Raw genomic sequence first — 23,720 nt, 5'->3', positions numbered from 1 at the left:
TCCCCTGATAGGCCCGTTCAGCTCCTTTGCTCAGCTTTCTAGTTTTTTTAAGAGATACTCATCTTATTGTTTAGATGTGTTGTAAATAATTTCTTCCAGTCTTTGACCATTATCTTTGTTTATGGTATGGTTTATTGGGACAAAGTTGTACATTTTAATGTTGTTGAGTGTATCAGTCTTTTCGTGGGGCATGTATTGGTATCTTTAAGAGGGCTTTTCCTACCTTGAGGTCATAGAGATATTCTCTAATGTTTTCTTCTAAAAATTATAAAATTGTACATTTACATGTAGTTTAAGAAGTCTAACTGGAATTGTTTTGTCTTTGATGTGACGTAAGGACCCAATTTTGTTTAGTCTGGGTAGATAGGCAATTGTTTCCGTAGCAGTTACTGCATTTCTTAGTTTGTAAATGCGAATCTGTCCCATGCAGCTTCCCTGCATCCGTGTGCCTGTTCTGGCTTCTCTTATTTGCATTGGCCCATTCATTTCTTCATTTGTCATCCTACACTGTCCTAGTTACCACTATCTCATGGGGTGAATTCCTCATTCGTTCCTCTTTCAAATTGTCTTGGCTCTTCTTTGGCCTTTGTTCTACCGTGAGAATTTTAGGATAAACTTTTGTTTTAGATTCCATGAAAAACTTCCATTGCGATTTTTGAGGTTAAATTGATTTGATTGGCATTGAATTGTACTGATTTGATTAATTTGGGGAGGATGGCCATCTTTGTCATACTGAATTTTCCTCAACGTAGAATCATAATCTTTACTGAATGCTTCTTTTATAAAAAGCTTTTAATTAGCTTTAGTTGTGTCATAAAGCTCTTACGTATTTTTTGTTAAATTTATTTCTGAGTACCCTATAGTTTTGTTGCTCTTGTAAATGGTAAATGTATACCTAAAAATGACGATTTCTAATTCTTTATTGCCTGTGTCTAGTAATGCAGTTGGATTTTGTATATTAATCCTATTTCCAACAGTCTTGCCTGATATCTTATTAAATGTACCCATAGATGTTTTGTTTAGTCTTGTTATTCATAAGTTACGAGTCTTTTCCTTCCTTTCCAATTCTTACATCTTTTATCTCTTTTCTGAATCTTACCATGCTATCTAGAATATCCCTGTCCAATGGAAATACAGTGTGAAACATGTGTTTGATTTAAAAGTTTCTGGTATCCCCATTTTAAAAAGTAAAAAGAAATAGGTGGACTTAATTGCATATTTGATAGTATATTTTATTTAACCCAATATTTAACCTAAATACCAGCATGTCAGCATGCAATCAGTATAAAAAATGATTTAGATAGTGTACATTCTTTTTTCTCCAAGTCTTCAAAACCCAGTGTCTGTTTTGTACTTAGAGCACATCTCAGCTAAACCAAGTTTCAAGTGTGTGGTTATTGTCTTGGACCCCCGAGGTCTAGACTCTTCACTGTTGAATAGAAATTTGATGAGTGGGCATTTTTATCTTGTTCCTATCTTGAAAGGGGATAATTCTTAAATATAAGAATAATATTTAATGATTTGGGGTAGATTTTCTATATTAGATTTAAATTTTCCTCTTTGTTGGGACTCCATAATTGTGAAAGGATGTTTATCAGTGCTTTTCTGCAAATACTGAGACCATCATGAAATGTCTTCTTTGTTTTCTTATTGGGATGACTTTATTCTGATACATTTCTGTTATTATCGCAGCACTAATTCTTGGGATAAACCCACTTGAGTTTACTTTGTTGGATTTAATTGGTAATATTTTCATTAAGGTGTTTGAATATACGTTCAGCAATGAGATCAGCCTATGAATTTACTTCCTTTCTGTTCTTATTTAGTGGAAGTATTCACAAAATTAGCCTCATTACACATGCTAAGGAATACTCCTCTCTCAAATATCCACATATTTGAATATATCATTTAAGGATTATCTTAAAATATTTGTATATGTTAACATATTTGCATATGTTCATATTTGTGTATGTCAAATATAAGCCAAGGATTGATTGTCCTCAAATATTTCCATGATATTAAAGATTGTTCACTCCTTGAAGGTTTGGAAAAACCCAAACTGCAAAACTGCCTGGTTTTGCTTGTTTGTTAGTTTTTTTTTTTTAACTACCGATTCAATTTGTTTAGAGGTAATTCAGTGGTTAGAGGTAATTCCAATTTTTAACTTCTTTTTTAGTTTTCCATTAACTCAGTCAATCCCTCTCTCTTTAGAAATGTGTCAGTTTCTCCTGTCACCAAACTTACTGGCAGCATCTGTAGTTATGTCTCCCTTTTTATTCCTAATGATGTTGATTGCTGCTTCTCTGTAATTAACAGAGGCGTATTGGCTTTATTAATCTTTTCCCCTTGCTCAATCCCATCTGGTTTCTTTCTTTCCTGTTTCATTGATTTCTTCTTGTGTCCTGTATCCTGTTCTTCCTTCTTTAGGTGTGATCAGTGTTACTTCCCTAATTCCTGGAGTTGGGCCCCTAGATGATTGACTCTCATGCTCCCTATTTTTCTGCTCTCCCTGACACTAGAGTGTATTTAAGTGCCGCTTCAGCTCTGTCCCAAGAGTTTTGATTTGTTGCAATTTTACTCTTTTAAAATATTTAGATTTTCTTCAGTTTGGGAAATTTTTTGTCTATGACATCTTCACATTATTCACATTATGCTTTTCCCATGATTCTGTCTATTCTCTCCTTCTTGATAGGTTCCATGTGGTATCTGCTGACTCCTGCTTGTGGCTGTGTGGGTGTGTACTGTAATTTTGGATTGTATTCTAAGTCAAAGGAATGAATCTCTAATGGTGGAATTCCAGGCTTGGTGGATTGTGAATGGAGATTTGTCTAGAGGAATCCTGTGTAACCTCAGTGAAGCTTTCTCCCTCCAGAGTGATTTCCTTTCAGACTCTGCCAGGTTCCTTGGAGGTGACACAGGAATGGTATCAACTGTATTCTTTTCGTAGTTCAGGGGTTTTCTAGTCATTGTGGGGACTGTAAGTGGGAACTATTGCCCAGTAAGAAGGCAAGCAAGTCATTACTAACACTCAGAGGAGACTTTTTAAGTCTTTTGCCCATTTCCCAGGCAGAAGTACAGACAGTCTCAAGGTGCCCCTATGCTGGTGGGCATTGAAGGGTGTTTATTCCCCACCAAAGGTGTAGCCCTGCCAGTGGACTTGACTGCCCAGGGGGTTTCCCATCCCCTCCCTATGTGGGTCACTAAAACAGGACCCCTGGGTTGTTCAGATGCCCTGGGGATCTCCAGCATCAGCTCACCTGTTCTTGCTTTTGGTCTCCAGATTCACTCTTGAATGAAGAAGAGTGAATCTTCCTCTTTTCCCAGCTCAGATGTACATCTAAATGGTATTATATTTATTGAGTTAGAGAACTTACCTTGTCAACTCTCTATGCTGTCTTTTTTTTTTTTAATATGGAAAATGAAAGGTAGGGAAAGAGGTTGATGGGGAAAGAAACCCATATTTTGGGAAAGAGCTGTAATTATTATCCACTCCAGGCAAAAGACCCATAAAGTGGTCGGTTTTAGGGAGAGGAAATCCTTGGCGTCTGCCTTTTTCCCAAATCCACTGGCTAAGTCCCTGACTGACTTAAGTCCTTTTGGACAGGGACCAAGGCTTCTTCTACATGCCACACCAAAGCCCAGTGTTTGGGGTTTGGAGGGGGCCCGGAGAGTGGGGAGGGCCTCTTTCATCTCATTGCAACCTCCCAATGGGTCCTCCTTGCTGCTGCCTTGCTGAGTCATCTTTGCAGGTCACTGACCATTCTGAGAGCATGTATTTATCCAGAAACAAATATTTTTATTTATTTGTTTGTTTTCGGCTGCTCTGGGTCTCTGTTGCTGTGCATGGGCTTTTTCTAGTTGTGGGTAGGAGCCACTGAGAGGGGTGTGGGCTTCTCATTGCAGTGGATTCTTCTGTTGCAGAGCAGTGGCTCTAGCATGCACAGGCTTCAGTAGCTGTGGCACTCGGGGTCTAGGGCGCAGGCTCAAGTTTGCAACGCATGGGCTTAGGTTCTTCGTGGCATGTAGAATCTTCCTGGACCAGGGATCGAACCCATGTCTCCTGCATTGACAAGCACGTTCTGGACCACCAAGGAAGTTCCTAGAAACAAATATTTTGATGATCATGATTTCCCTGATAGCGAATTCAGGGGCTTACAGTGACGTGCAGGGGAAGATGCAGAGTTTTCGTGGTTATTATTGATTATGACTTTCTGAATGTCCTCATACATTCAAAGACTGTTTCCTGAACCCCTTCTGTGTGTCAGGGGTTTCCTACCAGCATTGCTGAAAACAGCTCTTCACTACCTTTGATGTTCTAGGGGCTGGGAAGGCAGAGAATAGCTGGACCTGCCTTCTAGCCAGTCCAGGAGGTACTGGGGACAGGGCTGTCCCCAGAGTCCCCTTGCAGAGTTGTGAGCAGCAAGCATGCTGACACAAGGGCCAGCTGGGGTCTTCAGGTCTTCAGTGGTGAGGGTGTCATGACGAAGCAAGTCGAGAGGGAGTGTGTGTGTGCGCGTGTGTGTATGAGTGTGTGTGTGTGTGAATGTGTAACTGTGCATGTGTGTGAATGCGTGTGTATGTGAGTGTGTGTATGTATGTGTATGCGAATACATGTGTGTCTGTGTTACTGCTGGGGTCTGGGGAAGATGAATGCCAGCCCTTCCCCTTGCTCGAGTTCATCCATTATTGGGGACAGTCGAAGGTCTTTGACTTTTTGTTAAGTTTTAAGTTATTTCATTACCTGAAATAGTGTACCTTTCATAATCCAAAATTCAACCATTACAGAAAGGCATATGGTAAAAAAAAAATCTTCCTCCCCACTCTGTCTCCCCGCCAGCCAACTGCTTCTGCTCCCTAGAGGCCACCAATGTCACCAATTCTCACACATCCTTTTGAGAGATTCTTGATGTACACACGTAAATAATGCATACATTTGTGAATATTTATATATGTGTGCTGACCTATAAATTTACACGCATACACACATGCATGTTTTTTAATGCAATTGTCAACATCTAGCTATTTTGGCTTGACAATGTATCTTGAAAATTGGTCCATATCAGGCCTGAAGCTCTTCTTCATTTGTCTTTATGGCTGCTTGGTATTCCATTATATGGACGGACTGGAATTTATTTAACGAGTCTTCCTCTGATGGATATTTAGATTTCCAAGCTTCTGCCGTTTTCAAATAATGCTGCAAGAAATAGTCTTGTGCTTGTTACTTTACACATTTGAGAGTATGTGTAGGGTGCAGAAGCTTCTGAACCTTCTAAAGTAATAACCAGACCTCTGAGTCAAGACCACTGGTGTGGGGGTGGGCTGGCCTTGGCCTCCTGAGCTTCCTATGGGCTAAATCTGCAGCTAAAGGAATTTTCCTAAGACTTCATTCATAGACTTCCCTTGTGGCTCATCTGGTAAAGAATCCACCTGCAATGCAGGAGACCTGGGTTTGATCCCTGGGTTGGGAAGATCCCTTGGAGAAGGGAAAGGCTACCCACTCCAGTGTCCTGGCCTGGAGAATTCCATGGACTGTACAGTCCATGGAGTCACAAAGAGTCGGACACGACTGAGCAACTTTCACTTTCATTCATAGACGTGCAAGGTATGGTTTCTGAAGGAGTGAATGAAAATAGTTACAGCTCAGAGAAATTACAATCAGTAGCAGGCACAGGAAGTAGTTTTGTCCGTTTTACAGATTATCCTCCAATGAATTCAAAGAAGTGTATTCTTTTTAAAAATGTTATCTATTGATTTTATTTTTGGCTGTGCTGGGTCTTTGTTGCCGCATGCAGGCTTTCTCTAATTGCCGTGAGTGGTCCCTGGTCGTGGTGCGCAGACTCCTCATTACGGCAGCTTCTCTTATTGCGGAATACTGGCTCTAGAGCACAGGCTTAGTCATTGTGGCACACGGGCATGGTTGTGGCTCATGGCATATGGAATCTTCCTCGACCAGGGATCGAACCTGTGTCCCCTGCATTGGCAGGCAGATTCTTAACCACTGGACCCACCAGGGGAGTCCCCAAGAAGGATATTCTGCTTGTACTTCCAATGAAGGCCTTGCAGGAGAGCTGCCTAATTAGACCTTCTGTGGTCTGGATAGAAATCTGGCTGAGGAGCCATTCACTGTTGTAAAAGTTGGCTCATGAGACTTCCTGGTGGCCCAGTGGTTGGGACTCTGCTCCCAACAGAGGGGACAAAGTTTTGATCCCTGGTTGAGGAACTCAAATCTCACATGCCCAGCAGCCAAAAAAAGAAAAAGTTGGCATCAAATGAAAGATGAAATAGCAGCACTAAAGTAACGTGAGCCTTAACTTTGGTAGAAGCTTCATTTCTGACCTAACGTAAGACTTTTTTCATAAGCCACTCCATGCACTGGGTATGTGCCTGCTTGGTCACTCTGCCATGTCTGATTCTTTGTGACCTCATGGACTGTTGCCCGCCAGGCTCCTCTGTCCATGGGGTTCTCTAGGCGAGAATATTGGAGAAGGTTGCCATCTCCTCCTCCGGGGGATCTTCCTGGCGCAGGGATCGAACCCACGTCTCCCGCATCTCCTGCACTGGCAGGCGGATTCTTTACCACTGAGCCACCCGGGAAGCCCCCATGCTCTGAGCAGACTTTTAAATAAAGGCCTGTTTCCGGTTTTGTTCCAATTTGTGGTGACTGTGAGTGATGATATGTAAGGGGCTGGTGTTAGAGGCCAGCTTCTGCTGGGACGCTCTCTTTCACTCCTTCTGACAATCCTGTCGTCACCCCACAGATAGACAGCTGTGTCTCAGGGGGTGATGTAACCTGCTTGAGGTCCCACGGGCAGGATTCAGCCAGGCTTCTGGCCGGGCTGTTGAGAGCTGAGTCCTTTGTCCCCTCAACTCTCCAGGACCCAAGGTTCAGAGTGGCAGGTTTTGACCAGGATCTGTCTACTCTTATTCAGGCCATGCTGTCAATCAAAATAATTCTAAGCAGGGCATCGAAGGTGCTGTTGAAGGCCGTTAGGTCCCCTGTTCTTCTAGGAAAATATTTTCCAAAGGAAAACAAGCACCCCCACCCCAATTGGGCTTCCCTAGTGAAGTCACAGGAGAGCTGTGATGCTGTGGATGTCTCAATGCAGGCTGAGGGCATCAGAGGGGCTTTGGCGGTCGGGGAGCCTGAGTGTGGTCTCCAGCTGGGCCTGGTTCATCATCTGTTACCTGTGGGCTGGAGTCCGCTCTGATGTCTCAGCAGAGCCTGGAGTAATCCCTGGCAGACTGTGCTTGCTCTTTGCCCCAGCTCTAAGTCGGCGATCAACGCACTTGGGCTGTCAAGGGCCAAATAGGAAAGATCTCAGCATTTGCAGGCCACACCTACCGTCTCTCTCACAGCTTCTCACTCCCGCTATTGATGGACTAGTAGCCTGGACAGTCTGTGCCTAATGGAGCAGGACTGGGGTTCAATCAGACAAGGGTACAGGGTCAATTTGGCCCTCAGGCTGCAGTTCGCTCACCTTACTCCCGTTGACAAATGACGTTAGACTGAATCTACATCAAGTGAGTGAATCCAGCCTCATGGATACAAACTCCACTTTCTTTGTGTTTGCTGGGGGTGCAGAATACTTCAGAAGGTTTCCAACCTCTGCCCAGACACCACACTACCAAGTGCAGGGGGAGGGAGAGCACTGGTGGGGTGGGGGAGTCAGAAGACCCACCTCCCAGCAATCGTGTTGCCTGGAGCCTTTGCTGCTCTGCGCCTCAATTTCCCCACCTGTCAAATGGGATGGTTGACTGATTTCTCAAAGATTCTGCCTAGCTCCGAGATTAATCTTCTTTTACCTGGAAGCTGTAGTTTGTGTCTTTGGTCACCAAGACATATTGGATAAGGTAATTTTGTCTTGCATTCTGTCCCCCAAGAGGCATTTAATCTCTGGGCTGGTGGCTCAGTTGGTAAAGAATCTGCCTGCAATGCAGGAGACTTGGGTTTGATTCCTCAGTTGGGACAATCTCCTGGAGGAGGAAATGGCAGCCAACTCCTGCCTAGGAAATCCCATGGACAGAAGAAGCCTGATCGGCTCTAGTCCATGGGATCGCAGAGTTGGACACAACTTAGTGACTAAAGCACCATCACCATCACCCCATCTTAGCAGACCCTAAACCTTTAGTTGCAGGTTGGGTAGGGAGCATCCTTGGTGCGTCCTGCCCACACAGTGATGTTGTAAAAGGATACCTTCACTTGTGACTTTGTGGGTGGCCCCAGGTGAGGCACGTGTTAACCCCTGCCTGCTCACCACCCAGAATTGACCCCCATGTAGGCGCAAGGGATGAGCAAGTGAGACAAACTGGGGAAAGATTCTTTGGATGAGCAAACAGTGCAAAACTTCATTCTCGCTACTGCCTGTCTTTTGGTTGTTCTGAGGGAAGATACTATACGAAGACCAAGCCTGCTCACTGTCGCTCTAGGAGCTGGATCGGTCAGGCCCGGTCCTGCACCCGCCGCTCTGCCAGGCCCAGGAACGCCTGCGCTGGCCCTTCGGGCGTTGCTTGAGCATGCACATGGCAGCTGCCCAGCGGCTGATTTGGTGCCTCCCATTTCGTCCTCAAAGCTCTCCCCAGCCTTGGTGGCGTGCGGGCTGCAGGAGCACTCCCTGGGAGAGCTGGAACCCATAAGCGTTTGGAGCTGTGTTCGCTTCTGGGCCGACACGGCTTGTTTCACCACTAACGAACTGGGAGCTTCTGTTTCCTGACTTGAATTATGGGTGATACCTGCCTGGAGACCTGGGTTCCGTGGTAAATCATCCGCTTAGTAAATATTCATTATTTACTAGGCTCCAGGCGCTGTGCCAGAATTTATGTCTAATAAGATATTATTATGAGGTTTTCCTAATTGCCAGGCACAAGACCGAGTATTACCTGGATCATTTGGTCCTCGCAACAGCCTTTCCCATTTCACAGATGGGAAAACCAAGGCTGAGTGGTCTCTAAGGTCTCAGGTGGGTCTGGGCTGGGCTGATTCCGGAGTGACTGTTGTTGGATGACTCCGCCTTCTCCCTGGTTAGCAGGGGGATGTCACGGGCAGGACCCCAAGCACAGGCGAGACCTGGCTGTGTGTTGTCATTCGAGGTGTGTGCACTGCTGAGATGCTCCTCTGTCAGCAAGTCATTTTCTTGCTGTGAGCTGACTCCCTTCCACTTTGCTGAAAGCCCCTCGCTTGGGAGTCATTCTCTGGAGCTCTGGATGGACGTAAACTGTGGCCCTGGGCGCTGGACCGTCCAAACCGTGGCCATTGATGGAGAAAGACTGGATTCTGGTCCACAAGTGTTGTCAGAAGGGGTTTCCTAAAAACCTTAGCAGGCCTCAGTCCTGCCTGGCTGGATCTGGACGAGTCTTGGCATCTGTATTGTTAAGGAGGATGCTCTCCAAGTGGGTCCCGTGGCTGTTGGGCCCCTGGCCTCCGGGTGGCTTGTTGCAGGCCAAGTGCATTCTAGGTGATGGCACCATCCTTGATATGTGGGGGTCCTGGGGGCCAACACCTTCACTTGGCTGGCTCCTACCACCTGCAGTTGCCCCAAGGCCCACTCATTCCAGGCCACTTGACTGTGCCAGGTCAGAAGGTGGGAATGGCCGCAGTGTTGGAGCCTCTGAAGGGCCTGGCTTTAACAAAGCCATGGCCCAGGCTTGGAGCCAGGCAGTTCTCGGCTTGGGCCTCAGACTTCAATTTAACTCCTGTGGGTGAGTTACCTCCTCTCTCTGAGATGTGCTTTCCTTACGTAGAAATCCATGTCCGTATCTCCGTCTGGGAGTTGCTGTGCAGATGACGGGGTCTGTGTCCGCAGAGAGGACAGTGGACGCGTGTCCAGCCAGGGCCTTGTAGGGAAGGGTTTGTTCCCAGCTCTGATGCACAAGCTTCGCTCCTTGGAGCAGATTTCAGCTGTGTCTCTCCAGGACCTAGCAGGGTCCTGACCCAAGACAGAGCCCAGCCCTCTTTGGTTTTGCCTTCGGGTCTGGGGTATGTCACGGTTAGACTACCTTATCTGTCTGTGCTTTTGGGGGACTTGGAAGGGCGAGCCGGCCGAAGGGAGGCTGGCCCTGGAGTCAGGTGAGGTCAGGGTGAGCTCCTCTTAGGACCAGTGGACACGCTGCTGAAGGCCCACAGAGCTGTTAGGGGCCCATAAAAAATTATAATTGCTTCTTAAACGAGAAGAAAATAAATGACTAGAGTCTAGCACAGAAGTCTGGGTCATATTCATCTCTAAACCATATGTACCTGAAATAGAATTTTAAAAATGAAGGGGCCCCCAAAGGCAAAAGTGCTCAGGGCCGTGAGGGTCATTGTGTGCCTGGGGGAGGACGGCCACCCACCGTGCCCCCCACCCTCCCCGACCCCTGCCTGGGGGCTCCGTCTGAGGATCAGGAGAAGAGCTGGCGGGTGGTGGGGGTGGGGAAAAGGGGGTGCACAGCCACAAGCATCCAAGCAGTGGGGTTCCTGAGATTCCAGCAGGGGAAAGGCAGCGACGGTTGTATGTCTGGGTGTGCCAAGCCCCGAAATGCTGATTGGGAGCTTGATGATGGGGTAACAGTGTGTGAGTGTTGAAAATCACGGCTCACCCTCCCGCAGCAAGCCTGGAGATTCTGGTCCTCAGATGCTCTGGCTGCGTGGCGGGGCAGGGGTGGGGATTCCTTTTTGGAGCCAGGGAGTTGATTTCATCCAGCCGAGGCCAGGACCGAATGTGGAGGCTTAGAATACAGCTGGGTCCCTACCAACCCCCTTTTCCCGACCACATGTGGTTCTAAAGCCCAGAAAACGGGAGACCCATGGGGGGCATGGCAGATGTCACCATCCCGAAATGTGCTTGTTTATCTTTTATTAATGACACGCACTTAGGTGGGGATAGTGCTCAGAGCAGCCGGGGGAAGAGGGAGAAGGCATGAATAATACAGGCTGCATCTTGATGGAGCTAGTTGGGCGGTGCACACCTGAGCTGGTCGTGGATGCTCCTGGCCCCTGAACTTGGAAGGGAAGCTGTTCTCAGCTCTGGATGACACTTACTGAGTAATCCCTGGAACAGCCCTGGGAAAGGGAGGCCCCAGCTCTGGCCTTTAGTTTGCACCAGCGAGGCCTGGGCCTCCTCCACGAACGAGTCTGTGATGTCTGGGGCTATGCAGTTCTACCCCGTATCTCATCACCTAGGAAACTTGGTGTCCAGAGCAGTGATGCTCATACAGTGTGTTTGCAGCTGGGTGGTACCCGGCCCCCTGACATTGCTCTGGGTTTGTCTCCAGATTTTCATTTTATTTTCAGGTGGAGATAGGGTATTCATGACAGAGACGAGAACTTAGGTCTGTTTTCCATTGTTCATCCTATTCTTGGCAACTTTTGCCTAGGGACCTGGCAGGAAAGACACTCTGGAGAGGGAAGAGTTGAAGGGAAAAGAAGCCTCCTTGGCTCCTTCGCCTTTTCTGCTAAAAATGGTGGCAGCTCTGTGTTTCCACTAAAAATAGCTAGTCTTCTGTCAAGGCCACCCACACAGAGGATCTGGGGGCTGGGGAAAATGAGATGTGGGTCTTGGATATGTCCCACTTGCGTGAAGAGGTCTGGAAGCTGACAGATGGAGGCATCCATGGGAGAGAGGGCTGGATTGGGAGGGGGTGAGGTGGTGCTTCTGAAGACCTGGGCTGCTTGTGCACAATGAGGGCAGTCTGTATTGTTGTCAGGCATTCCCTCTGAGCTGCTTTAAGAGTAAATGGGAAAAAAAAAAAAAAGTAAATGGGTGGCAGATGAATGGATAAACTATGCTACATACATACAATGGAATATTATTTAGACTTATAAAGCAAGGAAATTCTGACACGTGCTACCACATGGACAAACTTTGAAGACACTATACTAAGCAAAATAAGCCAGTCATAAAAAGACAAATATTGTGTGATGCCTCTTATATGAGTTATCCAAAATCGTCGTCCACAGGGAGAGGAAGTAGAGTGTTGGTTGTCAAGGACCAGGAGGATAGGGGATGGGCAGTTAGTGTGTGGTGGGGATGCATTTTAGTTGAGGAAGATGGTCACACAAGAATGTGAATGTACTTAACCTTACTGAATTGTGCATTTAAAAGTGGTTGAAATGGCAAATTCTGTTATGAATATTTTACAAGATTTTTTTAATAAGGATTCAGTGAGAGGCGACCCCTTTCTTCCTTGTGACTTCCCTATGGGGAATGATTGAGATCGGGTTTTTAATCTTTTATGTCAATAGTGATTAGTTGATAATTGGCTTCTTCTGCAGAGAAACTAAAGTGACTCCCTTGGGTCACCAGGGCAGAACATATGCATGGGGAGCCCCAGAGCTGAGCCTCATGCACCTTGGCATTTAGGGGTCCCCCAGTGGAACAGTAAAAGTTTCCGCTGAACAAGTCCCTCTCGGCATTGTGGGACAGGTTTCTAGTCTCTCATCATTATAGATAAATTGACATTCAGTGTTTAACCAACATCTGGAGAAAGTCTGCGACATGAAAGAGCGGTGTCAGCATAAACCATGGACAAAGTATTGTCCCAGGAGAAACCAAATTCAAGAAGTGAAAATGTAAATAAAAAAGATAGCCTTCTCATGGGTATTCTCAGAAAGATTGAGAAAGCATTGCATCCATAAAACAAGAATAGGATGCTATGAAATAAGAATTTTTAGAGAGCAGAAAAGCATCTTTCTAAACCTTGAAGTATAGTTGATTTACAATGTTGTGTTATTTTCTGCTGAACAGCACAGTGCCTCAGTTATACATATATACACATTATTTTTTTATATTCTCTTCCATTATGGTTTATCACAGGATGTGGGTGTAGTTCCCCGTGCCCTACAGTAGGTCCGTGTTGGTTATCCATTCTCTACATAGTAGTTTGCATCTGCTAACCTCAAACTCCCAATCCATCCCACCCCTAGAAAAACAGCTTTAGATTAACTATATGGTGGTGGAAATTAAAGGTTCATCAAAGGAATAGAGGGAAATATCATGGAAAGGAGAATAAACAAGCAAAGGCAAAGAGAAGGGAAGAGAGGTGAGCAAGCTAGACTGTTAAAGCAGGTGGTTGAACATATAACTAATGGAAGTTACAGAAAATGGATGAGAGAAAATGATAAGAGTTAACAGAAGAAAATTCTCCATATCAGAAAGACAGAAATCCTTACAATAAAATGCTCTTCTGCACGCCTAACACTTATAAGAAAAAAAAAATCCTATTTCAACATGTCTTTGTGAAATTTCAGATAACCAAGAATAAAGAGATTTTCTGAAAATGTCTAGAGAATGGGAAAACAAACAAACTAACAAGAAGCCCATCTTGTCTACCCAAGTGGGAGGATGGTACCGCCCTCTGGAGCAGCAGCAGCCTGTGTGGAAAGAACGTGACTTTGCCCTGGCAGGGAGAAGGGAAATAATCCATCAGACTCTCAACCTGTCACTCAGGGATGAGGGATGTTTCCAGTCATGAAGGAAGGACTCAGAGCTTTCACCTCCCACACCTCTTTCTTGGTTCTTTAAAGATCCTCTGATAAGGGAGTAGGTGAAGGAAGGGACCCCAGCAGGGAGCCCCCCAAAGAGAGTGATGACGCAAGGTTTACACTGTGGCCACCTCCTGCATCGGTGCAGAAGGAACCGGGGGTGGAGGACCTGGGGAGTTGGGGAAAGGCATCAGTAGAGAGGCTCCACACCTGGAGGAATAGCAGGTGAGTCATCATTACGTGGGGAGGAAAGGGTGGCCTGATCCACCATCCTGTGCCTGGTTGGGGGGCTTCAGCGAATCAAGTTTTCCTCCATAGAGAAAACTGATCAAACACTGAGCTCGTGGGATTAAAGAACCAAAACACGGTGTTTTAATATATTCCTTATAAGGATCAGGTAGCTGTCAGAGGTGTTAAAAGTAGAGAAAGTTTAAAAAGTTCAAAGCAGAGAGATGCCTCCAGACCACGGTGAGGGGTGTCAGTGTTCATAAGCCTTTCTGTGCTATTTGCTTTTTTTTTTTCCTCATTGTATGCAGAAACGCCTAGATATTTTTTTAAGTTTAAAAAAAGAATCATGAAAATTAAACCGAAGCAGTATGAAATGGGTCATGGTTTTCAGCGGGATCCTTTTGGGGTCTACTCAGGGAAGCCCGGCTGGGCTGTGGACCCACCGGCTTGAGCCCATTGATGAAGTCCATCTGGGCCTGGGTTGAAGTGACCTCTCAAGTGGGGACTTTTCAGTTCTGTTGTTTTGCTCTGTCTGGGTTATTCTTTGGGGAAACAGATATGCAGACATACTGCCAGTGAGCCTGGGCAAGTTCAGAGCCAGTGGAATGGTCGTGGTCTTGTACTTGGGGGGATCTAGTGGACACGGTCACCTGTGGCTTGGGCACCCGGCTTCTCTGGAATGCAGGTCTGCCTTGGAATCCTTTGGGGCTGTTTATGTCCTGGGAGGACCCACAGGTGAGGCAGGCTGGGCCCTTGCCCTTGGGAACTAAGCGTGAGTCAAGGCAGAGTGGGAGGCCCTATCATGGAGGCCTTCCCAGGAGAGGGGGGCTAGCTCCCGCCAGGCTGTGGGCAGCGGGCTAAACCACTGTGGTGACTACATCCACCGAGCTCCTCTGCCCTTGGAGGCAGTGGGGGTAAATACACAGGTAAATACACATGAGACCTTTTCAGCAAGAGCTGCTGGGAAGGAGGTGCCCGGAACAGAGCAGGAGAGAGTGATCAGGGAAGGCCTCTCGGAGGAGATGGCGTGGGAGGGCAGGGAGCTGTGATGGAGCTGAGGAACCCTGTTTGCAGAGAGTCTGACTGGGGCCGGGAAAAGAGGAGCAGAGGCCCACGGGGAGGAAATGGAGATGTCCAGGGCGTGGGGCAGGCTGGTTGGGTGGGAGAAGATCATCACATCTTGGAGAAATACTCTTCTTGGCTCAGGACTGAGCTGAGACTGGAAAGGCAGGTCAGGGCAGGGCCAGGGGAGCTTTGAACTTCAGGCTCAGAGGAAGCAGCCCCAGACCCAGAGTGAGTGGGTAAGAAAGACCCTGGGGCAGCTCTGGGATTACAGCCTAGACGACATTTGCCGGCATAAAATACACTTGGTGGTTTGGTGGTTTAGTTGCTAAGTCGTGTCCTACTCTTGTGACCCCATGGACTGTAGCCCGCCAGGCTCCTCTGTCCATGAAATTCTCCAGGTAGGCATACCTGGAGAGTGGGTTGCCATTCCCTTCTCCAGGGGATCGTCCCAACCCATGGGTTGGGAAGATCTCCTGCATTGCAAGTGCATTCTTTACCACTGAGCCACCATTGACTTGATAACAAATCTTGAGCTTGGATTCTTGAAGGGAATCCCAGTAGAGAAGGACACATGGAGTTTGCCATCCCTGTTCCACCCAGGCTGATGTCAGACAGGGACAGGCGTCTGAGTCGTTTCCTATGCGAGGAGCATGCTCCCCGCCCCGTTCGTGGGCCAGCTCTGCTCTGGGCCTGGCTGGGGCCACTTCAGGCCAGAGGAGGTGCTGGAATCCTCCCCTGCTCACCCCGGGCAAGCCCCGCCCCCCACCCCTTGTCACTCCAGCCTTGGGTGACATGCTTTGTGGGCACAAATAAAGTCAACGTGGGACGGAGGGCTGGCACGTGGAGCCAGGGCTGGCCTCTCCGAGGCAGGGTCACTCGCACACACAGACAGAAGAGACAGCTTTTCCATGGCTTGAGGAAGGCTTCCGTGCCCACAGACACCTCTCCTGCCCACTCCTCCCCAGCCCACTTGGGGCTGAAGCCTGGAATTCTACCATTATAAGTTCATTCCTTTGGCTTGGAATACAGATGTCGCAGTGAGGAGATGACCTTTGCACCATCGCTGCCATCACTGGCCCTGAGCCCCTCATGTGCCTCCGCAGGGTGCCGGGGCCTTTGCCGTTCCATGGACCAGCCAGCCTCTACCAGCTGTGCCCCTGGGAGCTGTGCACCATGCCCGGTGTGGTTGTACAAAGATGGGTTAGCCTCTTGTGAGGGCATCGTGGGCGCCGAGAGAGAGGAGCAGGAGGATGTCCCTTCCACTTGTTACGGCGCGTGTTCCATGAAGCTCATTACGGAAAGTCGGCTACGTCATCACTCTTGTCTGCATTTTACAAAAGGGGGATGTTGAGGCTCATGGAGGTGGGTCACTTAAACATGTCTGCACAACTGGAACTCAGCCGGGGCCGCTGACTCCAATGCTAAGCTCTCCCTGCTGTCCATTCTCACTTTTCTGCCACTTCAGGCCAAGAAACTTGATGAATGGGCTCCTCTCCATTTCTGCCCCGTTTCCTTCCTCGGGGCTCCTCTGGTGTCAGCACCCAGGAGCGTTCAAGGATATCGCAGTGCCTGCCTCCAGCATCTCAGATGCTGATGCGGGCTCTGCTGGCTGCACCTAGAGTCTGAGCCGAGACCATCACCCATCTCATCACCCACGGCTGAGCCTTTCCAGTTCCCTCCTGGCAGGCTCCAGGCCGGGATTTGGGCTGCCCACATGTGACAGGCTTGGGAAGGCAGCTCCTGGGCCAGGAGGCAGGATGGCGAGTAAGTTGGGCTGGGGAGAAATTTGGTCAGTTAGGGGCTTCATTCTAAAGTGGACCTGCACCCTCCCCTGGGCCTCTGCTGCCCTTAGGCTGTGTAGTCCCTGGCTGGCTTTGGCTTGGGACTGGCTACTGTGTGATGGAGCTGGCCTGACTGCCCACAGGACACCCCCACAACACCAAGAATCCTCTGAGCTCCAGGGACCCTCTGAGCTCCAGGGTACTGCAGTCTAAGCCCTGCCTGCCCTCCCCCGCCCTCTCCCAATATTCTGCAGACCCGTGTTGCCTGGTTGCCTCTGCTGGCTGTCCAGTGCATTCCTCGTTCCTCCAGGGCATATGAAGACGCCTCATGTGGCTGGAATGGGATAAAAATTCCAGACAAATAAGCCCCTGATGGGTGACTGGGCCCCCTGGTGGACCTGGCTCATTTTCAGGCCCAGGGGAGTGGCCCTCTCTGAGTTGAAACAGACCCAGGGGCCCTCTGATTTATGTCCAGGGGTTGCTGCCTGCACAGGCGGAGGCGTGGGCTGTGGGCTTGTGGAGGATGGCAAGAGAGTGTGGTGGTGGGGAGGCTGAGAGGAAAAGTTCATTCCTCCAGGCCTCTGGCTGTTCTAGTCTGAAGACCAGGGGAAGGCTTCATGATGTGTGTTCTCTTAGATGCACGGGGCTGAGAATCTTAGTCTCTGAAGTCACTGTCCTAAAGATCAAGATCTAAGTTGAGTGTCTGTGGAGGAAAGGAAAAAGAGATGTCAGGTAGAGATGAGAGGTAGAGACAGAAAAGAGGAAATGCCCTGATTACAGAGCTTCTGTGCATCCACACCCCCATCTATCAACCCATCCATCCATCCCTCCATCCTCCCATATATCCATCCATCTGTCAATTCACCCATCCCTCCATCCATTCACCCATCCATCCATCTGTTTACTTATCCATCCATCCATTCACCCATCCCTCCCTCCATCCATCCATCTATCAGTTCACCTATCCCCCCATCCATTCACCCATCCATCCATTCACTCACCCATCCATCCATCCCTTAATTCACTCACCCATCTCTCCATCCATTCACCCATCTCTTCATCCATTCACCCATCTCTTCATCCCTCCATCCATTCACCCATCCATCCATTAACCCATCTCTCCATACGTTCACCCATCCCTCCATCCACCCATCCCTTCATCCATTCACTCATCTCTCCCTCCATCCCTCCATTCACCCTTCCCTCCATCCATCCACTCATCCATCTATTTACCCATCCCTGCATCCATCCATCCATCCATCCACCCATCTCTCCCTCCTTCCCTCTGTCCATCCATTCACCCTTTCCTCTATCCATCCACGCATCCATCCATCTACCCACCCATCAATCTATCCATCTATCCACCCCCCGACATCCATCCATCAATCCACCCATCTCTCCCTCCTTCCCTCTGTCCATCCATTCACCCTTTCCTCTATCCATCCACTCATCCATCCCTCTACCCACCCATCAATCTATCCATCTATCCACCCCCCGACATCCATCCATCAATCCACCAACCCACCCAACCACCTGCCCATCTACCCAGCTCGTTTTTTTAATTGATCACCTGCTATGTTCTCGCCATTTCCGTGTAGTTTGCACTTCCTCATTATAGCCCCCAGTGGACAACCATGCCTTTACTGTTTATATATATATTTTTTTATTTTTTTTTCACTTACAGCCTGATCATGACCCATGGCCCTTGCAAACTCTCCTTACCATTTTCTTATAATTCTACTTGTTTCTCTTTGCAAACTCTCAGAGACTGTAAGCCCCTTCATTCAGAGTCATAGTTGCTTCTAATTCTCTTGGTGCTATCCCCGGAGCAGTCACTCAAATCATCTTTAGAGGGTTGATGGAAGCATTGCTGCAGACACTTAAATTCCTTGAGACTGAGGTTGCCTGGGCATCTTTCTAGAGTGGTTGGGGTGGAAAGGGAGTTCATACTTTCTGGGGCTCGGGGCAGGTGGGTGGTACAGAGCGTGGTGCATTTTGGAGCCAGATGAGAGTGGAATTGATTCCCAGGGCTGATGACCTTCAGTGAGTCATTTACCTCCCTGAGGCTCAGTGTCTTTACTGTCAAGAAACAAGATATAAACAACCTGTGCAAGTAAACGGGTGTGTGTGTATTCCACATGGTACCTGCATGTGGCTGGTGGGTGATGCCTTCCCCTCTCCCATGTCCACAGGTTCAAAGGCTGATTAAGGCCTCCTTTGACACCCCCGCCTCCACCTTGGTGAGTTGGGATGGGCAGAGGCACATGAAGCTCTCTGAGGATGCAGGACTCCTGGGCCAGGGCCAAGCCGTGACCCAGTCTCGGATGTTTCTCGGCGCTCCCTCTCCTGGCTCCACCCTGGTCTGCTTTCATCCTGCTGTTTTCCCTCTTGGGCCTTAGCGTCCCCCCGGGCAGGATGGGGAAAGACACAAGCTGCTGAGTGACTGCAGAGTTTGGGTTCTGCCTGACGCCTTGTGTGGGCCCTCCACCTTGGGCTCCCATGCAGCTCAGTAGCCGGTGGGCTGCTTCTCACTGGGTACCTGGGCAGTGATAGAGGGGAGCTCAGATTCAGAAGGCATCAGGAGGTGAAGGGGGAGGCTTCACCCTGGGGAAGGCACACAGCGCTGGGGGCCACAGGCTTTTAATCAACTGAATTCCCTCCACCCCGCCCGACCCCACTTATTACCTATTAAATAATTATCTCATTTGGAAAGTGTTTCTCAATGTAGGGCAGACTCCTCCCCAAGGCACGGGTTTTGCAATGGATTGTCTCCGTGCTCCAGGCTGGGGCAGGACTGGAGCGGTCTTGCCCCGGCAGAGCCTGTGCATGAGCCTCAGTCCTGGCTGGGCTTTGCCGAGGCACAGCGGGTGGGGCGTCGCCTCCCCGAGCCCCAAGATGACCTGGTTAATAGCTTCATTACAAAGATGCTCTTCATCGCCTCATAAAGGAGGTTGCCTGGGGCTGCGCAGCCTCCAATTACTTGATATTTTCTGGGGCCCTCCCCAAACATCTGGCAATGTCAGAGATGGAAGGGGCTTTTTTTTCCTTTTTACAGGTGAGGCCCTGGGGAGGGGAGGGACCATGCTGAGGTCATATACTGCATTGGTTGTAAAAGTAGAAGCCAGGGCCTCCTGCCTGAGAGAGCTTTCTCCACTGGATCCTTCCTTGGCCTTGGAATGTCGTGTACACCAAAGGTGGCCCCCTCCCCTTTTGTAGGAAGGGGTTGTTTTCCTGAAACCAGAGCTGGGAGACTGTGTGCAAAGAGTGAGTGAGTGATGAATGAAGACAGCTAAGCCTCACAGCAAACAACCCTATAGAGGAGCCTCCTTTTTTGTTATTAAAAAGTTACGCCTGCTTTCCAGAACGTGTGTAAATAGTCCTGAAGCCCATAGAGAAAAGCAGGCCTCGCCCCGCCCTGTCTGCTCCCAGAGGTCATCACAGTGGCCGGGCAGGCACGGGTCCTCCCTTGGCCACAGGGTGGAAGATGGATGGGGTTGGAGAGGAAACTCAAGAGGCTGGGGGAGTTTGTGAAGGTCCCCCAGGCGGATCACTGGTTGTGGACCAGGGCTGTGTCTAGACTTACTTCCTGATCTACAGTCGACCCACGGCCAGGAATTTCTGTCTCCTTCACGCTGTAAGATGCTGCAAGGCCTGACTTTGGTCCCCATGCCACGGAACCGTGTGGCATGCTGTGTCCCACCTTGCCTCACCTGGGCTCCTTCATCTGCATGGTGGGGTCCCTCATCCTCTCCCAGCCTTCATCCTGGGCTTGAGACTCACTCCAGCTCTGGCCCAGGCCCTGGAGCGCCCTCTGCTCAGGCTGGTTCTCCATGTTGTTGATAGAAGATCTAAAGGCTCCCCTTGGGAAAGGAGGGGTGGGATGAATTGAGAGATTGGGATTGACATCTGTACATTACTGTGTATAAAACAGATGACTAATGTAGAACCTTACATTACATGACTAAACTAGAACCTACTGTAGAGCTCAGAGAACAATACTCCCTACGTAGGAAAGAAATCCAAAAAGCGGGGCTACATATATACGTATAACTGATTTACTTTGCCATACAGTGAAAACTAATACAACATTATAAAGCAATTAAACCCCAATAAAAAAAATTTTTTTAATAGAAAAAATAAAGGCTCCCCTTGGACTTGGCCCAAAGTCAGGACTCCAGGATTGGGACTCAGCAGTGGTCACTGTTACCTGGAGTGGGGAAGGGGCACTTTGGTGTGAAGGATGAGTGGCTGAGCTGTGTGGAGGGACCCGGAGAGGGCATTTCAGACAGCTGTCCTGGTGGGTCAGAGATGGGTGAAGGGTCTGGAGGGAACCTGTTTGCCTTGGGAGAAGATTCGGTGGAAGATTCCATTGTGTGCAGGCTCATCACAGAGCCTGGACTCAACTCCACTGTTAATAGGTAGTCACTGAGGGTTCTAGAGCAGTGGGGGTCCTTGACGCAGAGGATGCGGAAGGGGCTGGGCTCTGCAGTTCGGTTCTGTGAGGCCTCAGGAAAATTACCCCACTTCTAATACTGTGGGGGTCAGAGTCCCTACCTTGCAGGATTGTTGTGAAAATTGGAGCTGATTTCATTACATACGTGATGCAGCCCTCACAGGCAGGAAATGTGCAGTGCGGTGGTTGTGGTGTAACCCATGTAAATGATGGTGACTGAAGCTGAGGGCTGGACCACTGGGCCCTTAAAATTTTGGAGCCCCTAGACCCGTTGACCCCAGCAATAAAACTGTGGTTTATTGTTCAATGATGGGTGATGGGTGATGGATTAAGATGCTACATCCCTCTGCTCTGCTTCCATCTCAGGGCTGCCTGTGTTCAAGGCACCACGATCCTGCCAGGCTCCAAGGATGCCTGTAAAACACTGCAGTGGGTGTAGGTCCCGTGTGTAATGAGTGCTGAAGTGAGCATAAAGCACCCAAAGTCCTGGCAGGCCTGGCCTGTGACTCAGCTCCAGGTGACAAGAGCTGGGAGATGGTCCTGACACCAGGCCTGTGGCCGGGGCCAGCTGCCCTATAGGCATCTGGGCTCCTGTCAAGTCTTCTGGTTCACTTCCTTGCTTTTGAAGACAAAAAGTCAGTCTCCTGTTTTAGTCTCTAAGTCTGGCCGGGTCCTGGACCCCTGGGGGAAGTGGACATGGTGGATTGCTGATGCCACGGTGGGATGGACTCTCCACAGCCCCAGCGATACCTCCCACCTCCCTGACCTTGGGTGTGAGTGAGCCTGTTGAGCTGAGCTCCTTTGTTAATACAGATGAAAAAGGCCTTAACCTGTGGGCGCTGAACTGCCTGACCTGAAAAGGTGACTTGGCTGCCTTTGTGCTAAGAAGCTCACGAGCTGGCCTGTCTACCCTACAGACTCATTACCGCTGGACCACAGTGGAATCGCAGAGCTAGGTAGGGATTGTGTCTGCAGGCTCCGACAGCTCTGCGGATTTCAATGAGCTGATCGCTTGTCATTTTTTATTAATGAGCGAGTGCCTGATTCATTATACATCTGAGGGGCGAGCCACCCGAGATGGGGAGGAGGAACATGGAGACACACAGCTGCCGCAGAAGGGGTGAAGTGGCCCCGTGTGTGTCTTTTCTTCCTCTGTTCCCAAAAGAAACAAGTCAGAAGAGGTGTCTGTCTTGGGCAGGCCAAGACAGATGACCTGCTGTGTGATGACAAAGGGGAGGTGGCCGGATGGTCCCTTAGTCTGGGGGCTGCAGCACTTGGGGAGTTCTCTGTGGCCAGTTTCTCCAGGTTTCTCTAGTTCAAAGTCCCCTGCTTACCTGTGCCTTGACCAGGGTGTGGGGTGAGCAGAGGGAAGCCAGGCCCCCCAGGCCTGGGACTCTTGATGAAGGAAGGGCTCAGCGAGCCCAGCTGTCTATGAAGGAGGCCCCCGAGGAGACCTGGAATGCACTTGGGGTGAGCGCTGGCCCCAAAGGCATTTGCTAAATGTTTGTGGGATGAACACATGCCTGCATGGGAGATGCCTCCTAACAGCAGGACGCAGTTCAGCCGCCACGCTGCCAGCCCTCGCCCTGCGCCAGGCTTCCTGCCGGGCGCTGCAGTCCTCGCTCTCCGGGAGCTCCCGGGAGTCCTGGGTTCTGTGTGTCCTGTCCCCGCACCAGCCGTGGGATTTCAGACACTCTTGCTTCCTTATCTGCAAGATATGCTGAGCAGTGTCCGCCTGGCTGCCTCTCCCGTGGGATGGATCAGCTGTGAGAGCTGGAAGCCCTTGGCAGGGGCCGTGGGTCCACCAGGAGCGCCTGGCACCCAGGTGAGCTGGCCAGGCGTGCCTGGCCTGGCAGGTGGGGACTGAGCTTTTAGGGAGACCTGTAGCATCTTGCTCAGTATTGTTCCACTGTGCACGTGTTGAGCAGGCGCTCCGTGATTCTGGGTGAGCGAGGTGGGTCTCCACGACCCTGGGGACGTGGGAGGTGGCCCTGCTCCCTGTCAGTTGCCTGTGGGCCTGAGGTGTGAGAGCATCACAGGAGCAGCCAGGGCCACACAGCTGGCTGTGGGCTCTGCCGCCTTCCAGCTGTTTGCACTGGTGTTCACAGCATCTGCTTCCTCGGGTTATAAGATGACGGGAGACCTGGGAACAGTCTTTGCTGTGACTGAACCATTGGAGGACCTGGCTTAGATTCCTCACAACTTGACCTCCTTTCCTCAGGTCATCAGGTCAATGAGAAGAGGATGTGTCCATTGGGGGCCCTGAGAGAGGCCTTGGGAGACCCTGGGAGCATAAGGCTTGCTTTGAGGTCCCCTAAGGAGGGCTCTCAAAGACACCTGCTGCCCCCTCCACACCCAGCCCGCTGCAGCCCTGGCCAGTGGCCACACTGCCCCCAGTGAAGGACTGTGTGAGCCGCCAGTGCCCGCCCCTTCCCCAGCACCGCAAGAGGACGAGTCCTGGCTGTGGAGTCCTGGCTGTGGAGTCCGTCCCAACCTTCTCTGCCCTGATGATGCTTTGCTTCAAGCCCTAGGACGCAACAGACATAACACACAGATCCATAACCTACTGTAAGCAAATGCTCAGTGGCTTCCAGTTTGCTGCATTATGAGGGTTGTATTGCATTTTTAACTTTTTTAAATGAACTTTTATTAGAGTGTAGTTGGTTTGCAGCGTCGTATTAGCTTGAGATGTGCAGCACAGTGATTCAGTTACATGTATACATATATCCACTTGCAG

At 49.4% G+C, this 23,720-nt stretch overlaps 1 protein-coding gene across 4 annotated transcripts in view; it reads left to right on the top strand.

Moving 5' to 3' along the window:
* Positions 1 to 23,720, top strand: part of GLI2 (GLI family zinc finger 2) — a 262,316-nt gene that overhangs the window by 108,172 nt on the left and 130,424 nt on the right. Inside the window, exon 1 of one of the 4 annotated variants that reach the window (XM_043488280.1) lies at positions 18,030 to 22,808. The exons of 2 other annotated variants lie outside the window; for them this stretch is intronic. In XM_043488280.1, coding sequence (XP_043344215.1) covers positions 22,503 to 22,808 — 306 coding nt within the window. In that variant the 5' untranslated portion in view covers positions 18,030 to 22,502. Of the gene's footprint in view, positions 1 to 18,029; positions 22,809 to 23,720 lie in introns of those variants that run through there. One more of the 4 variants, XM_043488287.1, reaches the window with a different exon arrangement.

The sequence above is a fragment of the Cervus canadensis genome, chromosome 15, assembly GCF_019320065.1.
Source record: "Cervus canadensis isolate Bull #8, Minnesota chromosome 15, ASM1932006v1, whole genome shotgun sequence".
In the NCBI taxonomy this organism is placed as follows: Eukaryota; Metazoa; Chordata; class Mammalia; order Artiodactyla; family Cervidae; genus Cervus; species Cervus canadensis.
Note: the sequence above shows the minus strand (reverse complement) of the source record. Positions and strands in the feature narration are given on the sequence as shown.